The sequence below is a fragment of the Talpa occidentalis genome, unplaced genomic scaffold, assembly GCF_014898055.3.
Source record: "Talpa occidentalis isolate TD23 unplaced genomic scaffold, MPIMG_talOcc4v2.1 talOcc4.12, whole genome shotgun sequence".
NCBI classification, from domain to species: Eukaryota; Metazoa; Chordata; class Mammalia; order Eulipotyphla; family Talpidae; genus Talpa; species Talpa occidentalis.
The window spans coordinates 20796020-20814780 of NW_023601212.1; the positions used below are offsets into that span (position 1 = coordinate 20796020).

Genomic DNA, 18761 nt, shown 5'->3' on the forward strand with positions numbered 1-18761 from the left:
CATGAAAATGTCCTCGAATGAGTATTTTCCCAAATATTCTGTTGTTCAATTTCTGGAAAGATTGAATAATGTGTTGCCCTTTGAGTACAACGAACATGTTCTAGATCTTTTTAGAGTGGCTTTTCATTGGTGACAGCTCCCCTTTAACCTGGGGCTTTTGTGTTTGAAATCTGTGGATAGTTTTAGCCCATGGAACAGATAAGGTGAACTGACTTCTGACATTTTAGCTGATTAGTTGACTACCGTAACTCAACCTGTAGGGCTGATCAAGTTATTTGCTAGACCCTTCTGCATGGGCCATCATATGGTTTTCTTTCTGTGGGTGTCTATTTTATACGATAACTTGGTCCTATCATCAAAAGAACATTGTTACTATATCATTGGGATTTTTTGTGTGTGTCTTTTAAAAAGGTTTTTAAAAGATCCTTATAGAGCAGTATCACACTCCAGATCCAGCTCCAGATCCTGTTAGGCTGTTGGTACTGGCTGGGATATGACAGGCGTCTCCAGCTTCTCCCCCTTCTGCTCCCAGACGGGAGTGAGCAGCAGTGTCTCCCCTCTGGGTTGGACAACACTCACATGGTCAACCAGGACCTTTTAGCTCTTGGGTCCTGAGCCTGCACAATGCTCACTTTGATGCCTGGGGCGTCTACAAGACACTGTAGCTAGTGGTTTCACTGGCCCCCACTATACATAGGAAAGGGAGAGAACAGTAGGTAAAAATGCCTCTGGTTCTGGCCCCTTCTCAGTGTATCATTGGGCTCTTAAATCTAGTGTGTGGATGCCAGTCAAATGCTGACAAGGGGCCAGCAGACCCAGAGCTCCCCAGCATATCTTTACTCCTATCAGCACTGATCTTTACTCTGTCACTCACTGTCTTGTTTCCCACACTGCAGGGGTGGGCATGGCTCGGCTAAAATCTCAGCTGGATGGAACATTCTCAGCTAAAAGCAAAAAATGTATATTTCACAATTTACTGGCTTTTTTGGTTGCTTAATGACCATACCATGTTTCTAGATGTTACAAAATGGTTTGTGTGGCCTCTCCCCTACTTCCCAGAAGATGGGCAAGGGGAGTAGAAAACACCTTTTCCATTGTGTTCATCCACTTGGTTCTTTCCCAAGAGTGCAGTGTAGGATTTTATGGATTCTCTTCTGGTACTGTCTTGGGAAGGTTGAGTCAGAGAAAAGTTTGGAAATAGGGACAGGTCAACATGAGCTAGTCCTGACGTGGATTGCTTACATTCTTGTGCCCAATGGCTGCAATGGTTGGCACTTCCTTTAGCTCTGCAGCTGTGCTCTTGCACAAAGGAATTGAGCAGAGGAGACCCAGATTTTTCTGAGCCCTGTCACTGCACAGGTATGTGTTTTAATTAAGGACTTTTAGGTCCTAGGGACTGGAAGTCCACTCACGCTAACTCTAGTAAAAGTGCTATTGAAAGAATAAAGGGGAGGGCCTCCCCTGGTGGCTCAGGCAGTTGAGTGCAGCGCCGTGAAGCTGTCCGCAACCTCTGCAGCGCTGCTTCGATCCCAGACGGCCGGCGAGGGTCCCACATGGCGCCGTGGACCTTTTCTGTCTCGCCCGCTGCTCCCCTCAGCAGTGTGTTTTGGTCAGTCTGCCTGTTCTGTTTCCCACCCTGTCTCTGGTGAATCCTCTCACCCTCCTGAAAATCTGGCCTGTACCCCAGTTCTTGTATAAATAAATGGATAAATCTTAAAAAAAAAAAGAATAAAGAGGAAGTGTAAAGAAGCTGAAGGTAGAATCTGGTGAGCCTTACGGGGACTGGAGCTGGGCATGTACCTCCTTTCTCTCCTCTTCTCTCCCCCTGGAGCCCACCTGTTGTCCTTTCTTCTCTCCATAAATTGGTTTCACTCTCCCTAGAATGCCCACTGGTCTCAGCAGCAACCGTAAGTCTCCCTGACGCTGGATGCCCACGTATGTGACTTTCTTCCAGCAGCCCCAGCCTCCCAGATGACTTTGTCTTCTCTCAGTGTCTTGATTCCAGATTCCCAGGAGGAGTAGCCGATGCCTGGTGTTGTTCTGGACAGTCTGGTCAGCTGAGGTCCCCACCCCTGGGTCAGCCCTGCTCAGGGCTCTGAGCAGAGATAGGTGGCACAGCAGGTGCCCAGAGCTGGCCACGTCACCTTGGTCTTTCTCAGCTCTGCACCAAGCCCGTACGTGAAGACACCACATCAGCCGCCTGTGTTTGTTAACCTGCTGGTGTTTATCTCCTCTGTAGGAAGCAATGCCTGTGTGTCCAGGCCCTGCAGCCTGCTGTGCCTGCCCAAGGCAAACAACAGTAAAAGCTGCAGGTGTCCAGAGGGTGTGTCCAGCAGCATCCTCCCATCTGGGGACCTAATGTGCGAGTGCCCACAGGGCTACCAGCTGAAGAACAACACCTGTGTCAAAGAAGGTGCGTCCATTTCTGTTCCCCGCCCATGCAAGGCCTTTTTCCCTTCCTGCCTTCTCTCTCCCAAAGCTCTATTCCCTCATGTTTTGGGCTATTGAAAATATCCAAGCTGAAAATAAACTCCACTAGGTCCTTGTAGACTTCCTGGTTCAGGTCCGAGCCTGTGGTCCTTCAGTCCTCATCCAGGGCAGGCGAAGCTGCTTGTTTAAAAATAACAGCTGTGTCTCTAGCTTCCTGTCAGGTGACACAGCATTTCTCAGAAGCCTCTTCTTTTTTTCTTTTTCTTCCCCCTTTTTCTCTCTTCTTCTCCACCCTCTTCTTCCCCCTCCTGCCTCTTATCTGTAACCACCCCCCACATGTCGGTTCTCCAGCCTCTTCTGCTTCTCGTACATGGAGCCAGCCTGACTTGGCAGAGGGGCTGGTTTGACTCCCTCATAGTCCACTGGGTCCATCCTAGCTGTGTCCTCCTCATCTTCCCTCAGTCCAGAAATCTCTGGAACCCCAAGACCCGTGTTGCAAAGGGCTCAGGTCTTGGCTTCTGAGCTGTGCTCGAGGCTGTGGCAACCTCTCCCCTCTCCTGCTTTAATTTGAAAACACAGATGCTAAAATTCTCTCTGCAAACCTGTTTAATCTTTCTTCTCTGTCTCATTTTCACCTTCCCACCTCCCCAAGCCCAGTCTCATGTGTCACCGGGTGAGCCCCAGGAAGGGACCTTGCCACTCCGTGCCTGATGGGTGGCTAGAATTCCCGCTTTCCACCTTATTCTCAAGGTTGTATTTGCTCTGTAATGTCAACCTCCCTCCACGGCGGCGTGGCGTCCCTGCAGTGAGATGCAAAGGAGTCTTCTGCTCTCCCTTCCTTACAAAATACACATGGAGAAAGCCGAGCTGCTTTCCTCTCTCAGACACGGGAGACTGTCTTTCAGGCTTTGGACATCATATCTTAAAGCTATTTGGAGAGAAACAGAGTTAACACTAAATTCCAGGAGGCGGGGAGAGAGCTCTTCTTTTGTTCCCATTGGCATGCCTTTGATGAGCCAAACAAGAGGCCCGCATCACGTGTTCTTGACCCAATACACAAGCAAGGTGCCGTACCTGTGTGAGGAACTATAACTGCTTGCTTTCAAGAAGTCTTGGGGGAGAAAAAAAAAGTCCACCAAGTACGTAAAGAAAAGCTTCATAACCTACTTGGTTGGTAAATTGGAATATTCATGAACTTATCTGCGCACATACTGAATGTATGTTTGAATACTCTGCACACAGTCCATTACGGAGTTCCTTGTGTCATTAGCATTTTATAACATCGATGTATGCTACCTCTACCCACTAGACCCAGCAGGCACCACCACGCTCCTTTTTCATCACTATAACTACCTCTAGTCCGCCTCTTCTCCCTTAATTTTGATAAAAAGAGACAGAAAGCCGCTCTCGATGCTTCCTGCCTATGTGCATGTCTGTGTGGGCGTCCCTCTTCTCTTTGCCATCGAAGGCCATTTATTTAAGGAAAAGAGATGAAAGACAAGGACCTGGGGTCCAGAGCAAGACTAACACTGGTATCATCTCCCTTTTTCCCCTTGGCCAGAGAACACCTGTCTCCGCAACCAGTATCGCTGCAGCAACGGGAACTGTATCAACAGCATCTGGTGGTGTGACTTTGACAACGACTGTGGGGACATGAGCGATGAGAGAGACTGCCGTGAGTCCTCTGACTTGGTTTTGGGGGTGTCAAGCATTGACCATGGAGGCTGGTCAACCTCGCCTGAGGGGCAGGCACAGTGAAGGCTGGTGGGCCTCTCAGGATCAGTGGTGCCCATTTTAGCTGTTGGGGCTTGGAGCACAGAGAACATATTTTCCCACCCATTTAGATATTTTATTTTAAAAACTTCCAGGTATTATCTATTCATTACAAGCTTGACAAATAAGCACCCCAGAGGTAAAGCTGTGCTGATTTGGGAGTTAGGCATTTGCACTCTGATGACCAGCAGGTGACCCTGCTGCTGTCTGAGGCTGGTGACCCACGCCAGGTGGCCAGGAGACTTCTCTTGATTTGTAAATTCAGCCTTTTCAGAGATGGAGACAGGTTTTACCTTGGATGCCTGCCTGGCTCAAGAGAGATTGTTCTCATTGAATGGCAATGCCGACTTTGACCTGGAATGTTGGTGTGTGTATGTGTAAATGCCATCTTTGGAGACTATAATATGTAAGGTCTAACTGCTAAAGTATAGGACCTGGTTTATCAGTGTTCAAAGACAACTATTTGTAATGGCTGATTCATTAACCACCTGTCTTTTCAGTTTTGTTTTTTTTTTTTTTAAAGATTTATTTATTTATTTATACTCGCACTGGGTACAGTCAGAAGCGTGAGCGGATGAGAGAATTCACCTGAGCCAGAGCAGGGAACAGAACAGGCAGACTGATGAAACACACTGATGAGGGGAGCAGCAGGCGTGGCAGGAGAGTCTGTGCGCCATGTGGGACCCTCACCAGAGGCCAGGGATCGAACCGGCGCTGCAGAGGCTGTGGGCAGCTTCGCAGCCCAGCACTCAACCCCTGCACCACCAGGGGAGGCCCTCTTTTCAGTTATTTTAACAGCTTCAACATCTTATTAGGAGGTGCCCTGCTTGGTCAGTTTCTACCTTCACTCAGCAAGTATTTGAGTTCCACCTCTGCGCTGGCCTGGACAGAGACTGGGACTGAGGTGGGACAGGTTTTCAGTCTGAAGGAGGAGTCAGAAAAGCAAATAGGTGGTTGCAGCAGAGAGATGAGGGGAAAGCGCCACGTGCAGACAGGAAGGGCTCCCAAATCGAATGTGGGTCGGCACCTCTGAACAGCCCTTGCTGTCTGCTCTACTCTGAGGGTGAGTAGAGGTGTACCAAGCAGGGTACTGGGCCAGAGAGCAGCATGTTGAAAGCCCAGAGGTCAGCGTGGATGTGGCATGGTCAGGAAGCTAGTGTGGGTGTCCAGACCTGCAGTGGGAGCAGTGGGGCAGGTGGGCAAGGCCAGAGCCACAAGGGCCTGTGTGCTTTATCAGAAAAACAGTTTGGAAGCCTTTGAAATGACATGAAATTTTGCCTTTGGAAAGATAGCAGTGGGCAGAATGCCTGAGATGCGAGAAAGCCTAGAGCCACAGGTCAAAACCAGTCTTAAGTCTCCTCCACATTTTACGTGTGGGAGTCAGAAGCTCGTTAACCATTTTGTGCTTTGAGAATCTATTAGTACGTGGCCCTCACGCTCTTCTGGTGGGTCTGTTGAATCGGTTAGCTGCTGCTTGTGCTAGGTCCCCATGCCACTCCCCCCAGAAAGCAACTTCCAAAGCAATCAACTTCCTCACCTCCTCTAGGCCCTGTAGACCTTGTGCTGCCCTGTCTGTCTGATAGGCGGTTACTTGCCAAACCTTAATAATGTTGCCTTCTTTTCAGTGGTGGCCTTTCCAGGCCAGGGAGAAGAGTGTACCGAATGGGCCGATTTGGGAATGCGTGGCCTGTATGGTTTCCCCTTTTTGCAAAAGGTTCACTGAGAAACCTTTAGTTCCTCAAAGAAGGTGTGATGTTGGGGGTTGGCGGATAACCAGAGCTCCTTAAGCACTTTAATATATAAATATTAATAGCGTTGCAGTACATTGTAGAAAGGAGGGGAAAGGCTTCTTAGAATTGACACGTTAGAACAAAAGTGCTCAGGCATAACTGGGCAGAGTGGAAGCAGAGAGAGATAAACTAGATGACCTCACGCTCAGCCGCTAGGAGGTCCGCCTTTGATCTCGGTGCTTTGGTGTCTACTGGAAGGACTGGGAACTTGTGTTGTTTCAGCTTTTGGAGAGAAAGATCCCCCTCCGTCCTCAGGGAGTGTGCCTTCCCACCCGGTTCCCAGGCTCTGCTGCCAGCTTCTCAGCTGTCTACACAGAGTTTAAGCCGCTTTTGGCATAAAGTGTGGATCTGCCTGACCTCCTCTGGGTTTGGCGTGAATGTCAGCTGGGATTGACCTTTCTGAGACTCTGAACTTGCTGTCTGCTCTGCTCTGCCCTCACAATTCTACATGGCTCAGATGGGCCAGAGGTGAGGGATGCAGGGTGAAAACGTGGAGTCTGGGAACCAGGAGTGTGATGCTCATCTCTGCCTTCCAGGGCAGTGTTGCCCTGACCCAGGAGAGCTGTGCTTGGCATGATAGTGGTGCTGAGCTGCAGGAGAGGGCCTGTCAGGCTGTGCCTGGGCACTGCTGTTGGGAAGTTACGTGAGGCATCCTGTCAGCTACCAGGGAAGAGGAAAGCGAGGGGTGGTGATGTTGTCAGCAGATCTCCCTTCCTGTTAAACAGAATCCTGTGCTGGGTAGCTGTCAGGCACTCAGGATTTTGACATGAATCCCCTGCAGTATTGTCATTTCTGCATTTATCCCCTGCCTCCCACCACGAGCTCAATTACATGGAAGAAACAGAGCCTCAAATAAGGGTTGCCGGGGCTGTGTAACCACAGTGTTGCCAACGGCTTTTCCTTCTACAGCACACCCCTCCCTCCTTCCCAGGATTCTGTTCTGCCACATCCTACCTTAGGCATCAGCTGCCCTGGAGAGCAGCCTTTATTCCGGAATCCTTTCCTGGAGGGTCTTTAGCTGGCTTCTCGGAAGGGTGCTTCAGCCTAACCAGTCTGTACCTGGAAGAGGGAGAGAAATCTCATTCTGAGTACATCGTGCTGCCAGAAGGGCAGGGAGAATGATGAGGAAGAGAAGTGAGGTTTGTTCTGAGCCTGTTATAGTCACCTCGATTTTATAGGCCCCACACTTGTTTTATTTACCTCGATGATGTTCAGGGAGGACACTGATGGTTGGGTTAAGCAGACATAGAGTCCGGATCCAAATCTTGGTAGTTCAGTCATTGCAAGCACCTGGCCACATTACCTTATCCCCTTTTTATGGTGGAGAAACAGCCTGGGGTGGTAAAACTAACTGCTCAGGGTTGAGGCAGAGCCAGAATTTGCAGCCCCGTCTCTCTGAGTGCAGGTTCCAGCTGCAGAGTTCTGCCTGCACACTCGTGGATGAGTGCTGGCTCCTGTGTGCAGCTGGGCTCGCTGACGGAAGTTTTCTAGGTGAAGGTATTCCTGCCACTTATTTAGGAAGACACTTTGGTGTCTAAGGAAATCTTAGGGGGTGAGTGCTCCCATTTCTCTCCCTTCCTTCCTGCCCTCCTCACAGAGGACAGAGTCTCACTTTTCCTAGCCGGCCCTGACTCCCATCTGGAAACTCCACGGAGAGACAGGTCCGATCTCTTGTTGTAAATTTCAGGTTTTCATGCATTTTTTTCTACAAGTTTGTTGCATTCTTGTTGCCACAATTAAAACCTGCTTCCTTCCAATGGATGTTTATGTTTGGGGTGTTAATGATACCTAGTGACTATGCTGTCTCTCTCTTCCATTTTAGCTACTACCATTTGTGATCTGGACACGCAGTTCCGTTGCCAGGAGTCTGGGACTTGTATCCCTCTCTCCTACAAGTGTGACCTTGAGGATGACTGTGGAGATAACAGTGATGAAAGCCACTGTGGTAAGGGGACCCCATGTCCAGGAGCCCTGTTCCAGAGGGGGGCAGCACCCTTGTACTGGGCCCATACATGAGGTGGGTTGGAAGTGGAGGCTATCTGTTCATTCACAAAGCAGTGGGCCCTGCTGTGCTTTGCAGAGGTATTGCAAGCATGAGTTACAGAATTTCTAAGTGAATCCAGGCGATGATTAACAGCAGCATGGATGTGGCACGGGCTCTGGTGGCTTTTAGTCTCCTGAAAACATGGATCTCTTATACCTTTATGAACTGTTGTTTTTTTTTTTTTTTATGACCAATGTAATTCAATAAACTCTGTTAGAAGTCGGCAGATGGCACAAGCATGGATTAAGCCTCTGTTTTCTCAATGGAATGTTTTATACTTAGAAAAATAGTGGGTTGGAATTGCAAGGAGTGGCAGGGGTTCTCTGGTTCAGTCCTTTGACTTTCCAGATGCATTGATGGAGGTAGGTTCCGGGACCTTGTTCAGGGTGACATAGTTTGTGTCCCAAGGGAACTGGAGCCCCTGTTTCTGGTGACCCTTTGGTTGCACAATCCTGCCCCGACAGTTTTGTGTTGTCTGCTGATCCCAAGCACAGCGCTGCTGACCACCAAAAGAGGAAACGCATGCAGTGCACCAGTGGAGGGATCCCAGGCCTGAACAGGAAGTGAGAGTAGAGGCCAGACGCTGACCCAGACATTGTGATCTATCTGGACCCCTGCCTGTCCAGGGGGCAGGTCCTGTTGAGCTGATGTGGATGCAAAGGACCTGCTTGACATGAGCTGGGGCTGAGATAAGGGAGCAGAGGAAATGCTGGCTCTCGGGGGAATTTTTTCAGGGGGAGTTAGATACTTTTCCTTCATTGTCTAAAAAAAAGGAGGTTCCTAGAAATGAACCCTTGGGATTCATAACTCTTTTCCCTTCATTCCGCCCACTCCCTGCCCAGCACACAGAAGGTTAAAGTACGCAGCTACTTTTGCTTTAGTAGGAAGGACAAGGCACAGAATGACATGTTTCTGGTGTCAGTTTGCTCAACTGTGCCTCCCCCTCACTTTCTGCCCGTGACCCCATCGCGACAGTGTATTCCAAATACATCCCAAGGACTCAGTGCCCCTTCCCTGATCCAGATCCTCCTTAGAAGTCCTCAGACTGTTTGTCCTTAATTACCTGAATCACCAACATCCCCATTGGCCTGGCTCTTGGGTGAGGCAGCCACATGGGCTGTAGGCTTAGCTGCTTCTGTGTTTACAGAAGCTTAAAAATTCCATGCGGAAGTTCTGTTTTAATGATATCCCCAGGGCCCACAAAAGATCTTGCCAGCATCACCTCTTTAAACCTCTTAGACTACACTGGCTCCTTTGCTCCAGGTCTCCACCCTTCCAGGTGCAGCCCACAGCCCTGTACCTGGCTCTCCACATGCAGGAAGTCCCCAGCTTACACAGCTCCTGTTGCAGAAACTCAGCACGCATGGGTCTGCACACTGTGGGTTCATATGACTCCTTCTCTGAAACCACAGACTCTGTCTCTGTCTAAGTCTTCTGTTTCTTGCAAATTTAATTTCCTGGGCTCCTCAAGCATTGCTTCTCAACCTTCTTCCCATCATAGTAAGCACAGGCAATGATGGCATTTGAAAAGCACACCCATTTAAATGAACAAGACTGCTCTTGCCTAGAGGCAGCCAGTTGGGAGAGACGAGGGTGTCATGTCATGTCCCAGCTCACCTGTCACCTGTTGCAGCACACTACCTAGAACTTCCTCAATGACTGGGCCTCCCCTGTTAGGAGCTCTTCAGCCACACTATCTGTGGACAGTCAGTGGTAATGGGGATTGTGGATGCATCTCCAACCCTCATGAGATTGACACCAGGGACAGAATTCTGAGTAAGTTGTTGTCCTCACAGCTGTTTGTGGTCTCACCTGCAGAAATGCACCAGTGCCGCAGCGATGAATACAACTGCAGCTCTGGCATGTGCATCCGCTCCTCCTGGGTATGTGACGGGGACAATGACTGCAGGGACTGGTCTGACGAAGCCAACTGCACGGGTCAGTATTTCGTGGCCTCAGTTTGTAGCACTTTTCTGTTCATGTGCTGGGTAGCATTGAAGTTTGTAGGAGTGTGGACTCTAGGCTCTAGGAATTAGCTTGGACTTTAGAAATGCACTAGTTTCATCTAAAAAGCAGGTTTATGCTAAGCTCGTGGTGCCAGAATGAAAGGCAATATCCTGCTTCCTTCCTTGTGAATGTCTGACACTGAAAAATTGTTAACTGAACTAAATAGTGTCCTGAGTGATACTTGATTGACATTCTGGCTCAGGACCAGGAATAAACAGTTTACAGATTCACCCTAATCTGGGACCATACTTAGAGCAGCACGGAACTAGCTCATGTTTTTAAATGGAACATCAGGGGTTCTCTGAACAATGAAAACTTAAACTGTGCTGGCATCTGTCTGGGGGCTGCTTTCGTTAAGAATAAAGCTGAAAACACGAGCATATGCGAGGAAGGCTGCATGGCGTAAGATAGAGGCAACTTTCTATTTCTTCTCTCAGGCTTTAAGTTTACTCATGTTCATTACATTGTTTTTTTCCTCACATAAATGAAAGAAAGAATGGGGGGTCATGTACCTGTAGTGGAATGTGGGAGAGCAAGGAGTTTGGGGATATTGCAGAGGAATGAAAAATTTCTTCAATGTGATAAGTACATTTTCTCTGTAAACTTAGCTCTACCTTAAATCATCCCAGCGATGGACATAAAGCTGTTTCCTTTGACCATGTGATGATCTGGGCAGATCTGCTTTCACACCCTCATCCGTCACCTTTCCTGCAACTCATCTTTCATGAGTCAAACTCCTCAATTATCTAGTGTGGGTCATTATCCTTGTGAATTAATGGAGTGACTTTTAAATCCCATGTCTCATGATGGAAAACTACAGTTACTATGTTATCCGCTTTATTTGCTACTTTCTCTGGTCTTGTCTTTAGCAACTGCGTGCAGCCATTTGTTGGACTGGCTCATTCTATTCATACCTCTTGTTACTTTTGTGGTCTGCATGACTCTGCTAGAATCTGAGTTACTTCCTCAGGCTTCTCATCCAGTTCAACACATCTCTTTTCAGCTGACTTTAGTCTCCTGTTTCACATATCCACTGAGCTATTTTATTTCCATGGCTGTGTTTTTTAAGTCTAGGTTTCCTGTTTTGTTCTTTCAAATCTGCCATTTTTTGTTCATACTGTGTTTTATTAGCATTTTGTCTCCTTTATGCATTTCTTAGTAGTTCAGTGCTTTGCAACAGAGGCAGTGCTGTCCTCGTCATTGTAATTAATTCATCTTTTCTTCCCCATTTTTATTTAAGGTTTTTGATCAGGTTTACAAAGGGTCTTGCTGAGTCAGAAAAGATCTGTCTTAGTCAGAGTTAGTTGTAAGATGATAGCCTCTGTTAGAAACCCTGATATTCTAATTTCATGACCATTTACTCCATTAGAACTGCCATTCTTAGAAGTCACAGTGACTCATGCCATGCTTCACATTCGTTTACTTCCCCAAGTCATTTCGTCTCAATTGAAATTAACCTCTTCCATCTTTGTAATTAAAACCCTTAAAAAATTTATTGAGCATGTATTTACCACTGTCAGAGAGCTAATAAGTTACTCAGAAGACAGCAAAATCCAGAAAGAGAATGTGTTAAGTATTCCCATCACACCTGGCCCTTGAAGGAACTTCTGAAAACTGATTAGTCTTTCAGGGGTAGAGTCTGGAGCTCTCCTACATACCTCCCAGAATTACCATTTGGAAATCCATTAGCACTCTGAAATTGCTTTCAATTAAAAATCATATGCATAGGTTGAATAATAAGTAGATCACTATGGCAGTAAATTTAAGCAATATTGCATTTTATGAAAGTGAGCAAGGCTTTGGTGAAGAATTTTTAAAGGACTATCAGCCTTGGGGAGCCAATAAATCGTAAGTATTCTAGGCAACTACTGTTTACTGGAGCAAAAGCTCATGTAACATGCATGATACTTATTCCTCTTTTTCAGAGGTGAGTATTTTATGAAAGATATTTAATGGATTCCAAAAGCCAGGGATTGTAAAATGTTGAAACTTCCTGCAGGCTTGTTTGTATGCTACCAAATACAGTTTTGGTCTTTGGAGAGATAAGACATAATGACCCACCACTTGTTTTAAAGTGGTTTGAAAAATCAGGTTCTTTGTATTTCAGACTTTTGCAGAAAATAGCCTCCAATTCAGTAAGAATTCCAGAGGGCATTGTAGCCAATTTTCCCAGCCTTTGAGTAGCTTATTTCCAACTATCTCGATTGAATAAATAACTATAGTTTGCACTCAACTACCCAAGTTTGTTTGTTTAGCCTCCTTTGTTGTGAAGGCAGCCTAGCCACACAGTTAAACCAACAGAGTCCATCTATCATGGTTATATTATTTTATGCTGGTTGTAAACAAGGCTGGTCCTGGCTTTCATTCAGCAGCAAACAGACACAGATAGCTTTCTGTTTTGGAGCAGGGAGGTGGAAATCTGATGGATAAGATGGTTGGTAATGTTGGCTGGGTTTGAGGCAGATATGCAACTGAACTCATCTTTAACTGCAGTTTTGAGATGTTTCTAAATGATTTCCAAGCAGTCCTGGCCCAGATGTGCAAATGAGGCCATTCATTTATAACAATGCCTTTCTGTTTCACCAGCCTCTCTTTCCAGTAATAGACACTGAGTGCTGTTAGCTGCTAGTGGCTACTCTTAACTGTCCAGAAAACTGGACACTTCCAGATTTTGCTTTCTTTGCCATATTGGGTAAGTCTTTTGTGCTCTTGTGGGCCTGATATATTCCACACTTGAAACTGGGTAGTTCATTGGAAACTACAAAGCCATGGTCTTTCAGAACTCCCAAAGGTCCTAAATATCGGTGAGTAGATGATGAAATAGAGGACCCCAAACAGTTGCTCCACCTCCTGAGCATTGGGATGAGTGAGAGGATTTATGTGAGCAGATAAAGAAGCAAGATAGAGTAGAGAATCATGGACACCCTGGTGCTAATATTTATCTTTGTGAATGTGACCAACTTTATCTTGAAGTTTGTTTCTCATCTGTAAACCCCTACCTCGTAGGTTTTGTGAAAAGTGAATGAATTTTTAAACATGTCCATCTGTGCTTGTGTGGCTTTTCTCTCAGACTCCAGTCATTGCCCTTCCAGGGGCTGCCCCATACTCTTAGATCAGCCCATAGTGCTGGCCTGCTGATGGAGGAGAAACTGTGGCCTCCAGCTCAGGGCCTATTCCCCTGCAGCATCTGCTTTCAGTCAGCACCTTGCTGGCTGCCGACTCGGGGAGGTGAGGGGGCTGACGTCTCTCTCTTCTGCTTTGCCGCAGCCATCTATCACACCTGTGAGGCCTCAAACTTCCAGTGCCGCAACGGGCACTGCATCCCCCAGCGGTGGGCGTGTGATGGTGACATGGACTGCCAAGATGGCTCTGATGAAGATCCCGTCAACTGTGGTAAGTACAGATGCTTCGCCCACCCGAGCAGCAGTGTCTGCTGTTCAGGAAAGAGGCCATCCGAAGCCAGGAAATGAAGTTCTGTTCTGCAGAACCCGCGTCCCCACTGACAACTCAGCAAGCCCCCCACCTTCTGTTGTGACATTGCCAGAAGGCACAATGGGGGGTGTTACTTAGTGTCCACTCTCAGACCAGCCGTTTGCCTCACTGCTTTTCCGTAACAACTTTGAAGAAAAGAAATGGAGTGCGTGGAAGGCAGCCATGCTACCAGTGTGCTGCGAGCCACCAGTCCTAGTAGAAATAGTAGGTCTTAAGTCTAAGTTCTCTGTCCTTTGTGAAAATGGCTCAATGTTCCTAAAGAAAAAATTTTTCAGTATAATGAGTTTAAATATTGGAGCTCATTAATGATCCTTAGAATAGAAATTAAGCAGCCACAAAATAGCTCGCACACGAACTCTGTGTAAAATGTTTTTTTACAGGCCAGTATTTTGAAGGTTCTCTGTTATCTTTTTGCCAAATGTCTGAAGGGAAAACTCCACCTGTGTATTTCCTCTGTTGTTTAAACTTCATCTTATTGAATACTTGTGATATTTCTGGTCACTCAATGTGTGTTTTCTACCCCAAGCAATTCTCTGATGCCTGCTGTCTGTCTTACAATTTTGTTCAACACCTGGAGAGTGTGTCTCCCACAAGTTAAGGGCTCAATATTACAAGATTCCACTCCCTCACCCCATCCTACTTCATCTGCCAGTCCCAATTTGTTGCCTGTACTTATGACAGAAAGGCTATAAATTGGGATTCCCGTGACCCTTGGTTTTGATGATTTGCTGGAATTGTCCACAGAACTCGGAAACACATTGCTGTTTTTATCCTAAAGGATAGGATAGAGATGGGCGTCCAGGGAAAAGAGACATGTGGGGCAGAGTATGTATGGGTAAGGGTGTGGGACTTCCCAAGCCCTCTCCAGGCTTGCCACCCTCCCAGCAACTCGCCGTGTTCAGCAACTTGAAAGTTCTTGGAATCCTGCACTTTAGGGGTTCCTATGAAGGTTTCATCTGCTTGGCTTGACCGATCATTAACTCGGTCTCCTCCCCTCCTGGAGGATGAGGGGCTGGTAAGTTCCAAGCATCTGTTGTGTCTTGATATTTTTGGGGGACCAGCCCCCATCCTGAAGCTCTTTAGGAACCCAGCAAGAATGAGATCCCTCTGAGATCCTTCCCGATGTTGATATGTTCCCCAGAGGAACTGGTAGGTCAAAGCTTCTGATCAGTCTCCGCGATTCTTGTTGAGTGTTTTGACTGTATTGCCAGTGATGGTACCAAGAGCATCTCACTCTCTGGTCTGTAGTATGTTTCTCCTGAGTCTCCCTTGATAATATATTTTATCTTTTTAGCTGTTTCCCTCTTCAATGAGTTGGAATTTGTCTCATGTAATTTTGATCCATTCTTTTTTTAACAACCTTTCCTGCTTAGTGACATGGGTGATTTCCCCACACTGCGGTGCTTGTTTTGTTTTCTGTCCTTCAAATCATTTCCTCAGAACAGTGTCTTTTTACAGGGGTACAACATGTTCCCTCACCCTCCATCTGGTCCTTAAGGAGCTCTGCCACTGACATTGGGGTTTTCCCAGGCCCTAGGTGCCTGACGTCTTGCAGCAGCTCTGTGTTCAAGAGAAAGGAGACGCCCTAGCCCCGAGAATGTGGCTCTAAGCATTCAGATACCTTAGTCAGTCGTAGTTTAATTTCCCCTGGAACTAATTGTGAAACCTCAGGCACTTAACATTTCTAGGACACTTTTTCCAAGGGAGCTTTGGTTTAGATTGCTTTAGATTAATCCCAATTCCTAGAAAATTAAGATGGTGAGTGATTTAGGAGACAGCTTTAAAAAAACAATGTTTCATAATGATGAGTCATGTCTTGATTTTTTACATTCATTGAAGCTTTCCTTAAAAAAAACCAATTTTTTTGAGTAGGTAACACATTCACATGGTTAAAAATGGAAAAAGTATACAAAAGCATACAGTAAAAGATGCAAAAGCATCCTCCCACCCGCCCAGTTCCTAGCCTGTGTCCACAGAAAACCATAGTCGTATAATCTTTCCAGAAGAGTTTTGTGCATGTATGTACGGATTTCATTTTGTTTTTTATTTGTAGCATTTAGTGAACAGATGGCACAGCACCTCCCCCCTCCCCTCTACACATACCTCCTTAATCTTCTTGGCTTTCACAGTCACATGCTGTGTAGGGAGTTTTACCTTCCCCAGAGCTCTGGAGAATTCTGATTGCACCATATCAATGCTAAGAGAGCTTCAGACTTGCTTTTGGCAGTTTTTACCTGAGTCTGCTCACTGACAAAAGCCCATCATTTGCCAGAGTTGACAGGTGGGCAGAAGCTCCGATTCCTCTGTACAAGCTAATGCCTCCTACCATCTCTCTGAGTTAGCTGGGCGATATCTGTGGATGTTGACCCTGCCAGCAGCATTACCAGGGTTCCCTGGGCGCTTTCCCTCCTAAACCATGTGGCCGTGGCCATGGCTCACGTGGCCCCAAGTCTCCAGATCATGCTCTGCCTGGAGAGTGTGTTGGTGGCTGAGATGAAAGAGTCAAATTTTAATGCATTGTGTGTTCTCGTCCTGTTTTGCACAAATAGTTTGCTAAGCATGTTGTTTTTAACCTTTTTTTCAGTCTCTATCTAGGACATTTTTAGAGTGCTGCTTCTACCTCGCTGTGGTGTTCCAGTGTGCAATGTCCACTAGAAAATCCTCCCTTGGTGGGAGGTTTTCAATCTGTTACCAACAGGATGCAATGAATAACCTTATTCTTAATTTTCACATGTGTAACTTGGTACATTTCTAGAAGTTGCACTGCTGGGTCAACTTCCATTTCTGTTTGTGATCTTGTGAGAGCTGTGCCAGGAGGTCTCCCTGGGAGTTTACACCCAGTAGCCACCTGCAGGGCCTGCGCCCTCTGGGTCATCGTCCTGTCTCTGAATTGCATTTCAGAGAAGAAGTGCAATGGCTTCCGCTGCCCGAATGGCACCTGCATCCCGTCCAGCAAGCACTGCGATGGTCTGCGGGACTGCTCGGACGGCTCGGACGAACAGCACTGCGGTGAGTCCCCTCCTGCCCCAGGGAGCATCAGGTGCTCGCGCTAGAAGGGCACAGTGTGGACGAAGTCCTTTTACATCCTCACTCCCTTTGTGGTTTGCTTTTGACCAAGTTGGCCCTGAGTGCTGGACCAGGACTCTTAAAGGCAGATCATGGCAGGGAGCCAGGTTTTGGATGAAGAAGAGTAAGAGCAGGGAGTGGAGCAGGGATGGGGTGACTGTGGAATTATGTCATACTTCCGGTGACGTTATTGTTTACAGTATGTTCTATGAATTAGCCAATTGTTTTGAATCAGACAGTAATTTCTCCTACTTTATTGATATTATTGGTGTTGTGGATTAACAGGTGTTTACCTTTTTACCCCCTTTTGATCCCCACTGTTCTTTACACCCAGAAACATTATCTTGGTCAGTGGAGCTCTTCCTTGGATTCACTTGGGGAACTTTAAAAGGCGGGCCTCATTGTGTGTTCTCGTCCTGTTTTGCACAAATAGTTTGCTAAGCATGTTGTTAGATATGCAGATTTACCCGCCAGATATGCAGATTTAGTCTAGAGTGTGACTTGGGCTTGAGGCTGGAAAGTTCCTTGAGATGATCCTAATGTGCAGTCCAGGCTGAGGATTGGGGGGAGAAAGGGGCTGTGGGGAGCAGCCCATCCATGCAGTTGACTCGAGCAGCCACTGCCTTCGCCTAACACCTGTCTCCTGCTCTCAGTGCTGGAGGGGCAGAGTCGAGGAGTCATGCGAGAGGCTGGGAGAATTTGCACGCTCACCATATTCATCTCTGTGCTCTCTGTGCGCATGTGTGCATATAGCGATTTAGTCTAAGGAGTTGGACCCTGTGGTCACACCGGCTGGCAAATCCAAAATGTGCAAGTTGACCAGCAGACTGGAAAGCCAGGATGAGCCGATTTTTGCAATTCAGGCTCTGCCACCTTCTCGCTCTGTCCCCAAGTAGTCCTCTCTCTGTACTGTATCTCTGGTGTATCTTCCTCTTCTTAGAGGGACACTAATCCTGTTGGCTCAGGGCCCCACCAGTGCGACTCATTTAACTGTAATCCTCTCTAAAGGCCTCATCTCCAAAGGGGAATTAGGGCATCATCATCTGACTTTGGGGACAGGGTATAATTGAGTCCATAACACTGGGCCTTTTTTTTTTTAAGATTTTTATTTTTATTTATTTATGCATAAGGTACTGGGGTACAGGCCAGAGGTGCGGGGTGAGAGAGTTCACCAGAGACAGCAGGGAGCAGAACAGGAGGATCTACTGAAATACACTGCTGAGGGAGTGGAGGGTGGGACAGGAGAGATCTGCTGTTCCATGTGGGTAGCTCCCTGGCCAGGGATTGAACTTATGTTGCAGTGGCTGGCAATAGCTTGATGGTGCTGACACTTAACCCCTTGCGCGACCAAGGATGCCCCAATACAGGGCCTTGATAGGAGGCTTGCCAGCCCTGTATTAGTGATTCAGTGCTATTAATAGTATTGAAGACCACGGGCTTCGATGTCAGACTCATGGATTTCAGTTTTTGGCTACACCCTCATCGCTGTGTGCGCTCAGCTGAATCTCATGCTGCCACCCCATTATTTCATGTTGACGCGTGACCATAAAATCAGCATTCTCTTGAGCGCTTAATGATGTTCCTTTATGGCAATTGCTTTTACCTTGGTTTGCAAACACATGCCTGTCCCTGGCACAGGGCCTGGCCCAGCAGCCCTGAATGCTCAGTTCCTTCTCTCTGCACCCCTTACAGAGCCCCTGTGCACACGCTTCATGGATTTTGTGTGCAAGAACCGCCAGCAGTGCCTGTTCCACACCATGGTATGTGATGGGATTGTCCAGTGCCGGGACGGATCTGACGAAGACCCTGCGTTCGCGGGATGCTGTGAGTGGATGGGGGTGGAGGGTATCCCTGTTACTGAGGAAGCCACTAGGGGGTGGAATGGGCCCCCTGGGGATGCACCCCCTCCCTCTAGTTTACAGATCTTGACTGAGTTAATGATCTCGCCTTGTTTTTTTTAAAAAAAATTTTTTAAGATTTATTTATGCATACAAGAGCTGGGGTACAGGCCAGAGATGCAGGGGTTCAGGGGGTGAGAGGATTCACCAGAGACAAGAGTGGGGAGCAGAACAGGCAGATGTACTGAAATACACTGCTGAGGGGAGTGGGCCAGACAGGAGAGGTCTGCTGAGCCATGTGGATTACTCCCTGGCAGGCCG

The 18761-nt window shown here is 47.3% G+C and overlaps 1 protein-coding gene across 2 annotated transcripts in view; it reads left to right on the top strand.

Annotated features, from left to right (window-relative positions):
• The window catches only part of SORL1 (sortilin related receptor 1), a 144174-nt gene that overhangs the window by 89076 nt on the left and 36337 nt on the right, over nt 1-18761 (top strand). For both annotated transcript variants that reach the window (XM_037505469.2, XM_054693157.1), the window contains exons 22-28: nt 2240-2413; nt 3992-4105; nt 7816-7938; nt 9856-9975; nt 13312-13437; nt 16438-16545; nt 18295-18426. In XM_037505469.2, the coding sequence (XP_037361366.1) occupies nt 2240-2413; nt 3992-4105; nt 7816-7938; nt 9856-9975; nt 13312-13437; nt 16438-16545; nt 18295-18426 (897 nt within the window). The remainder of the gene's footprint in view (nt 1-2239; nt 2414-3991; nt 4106-7815; nt 7939-9855; nt 9976-13311; nt 13438-16437; nt 16546-18294; nt 18427-18761) is intronic.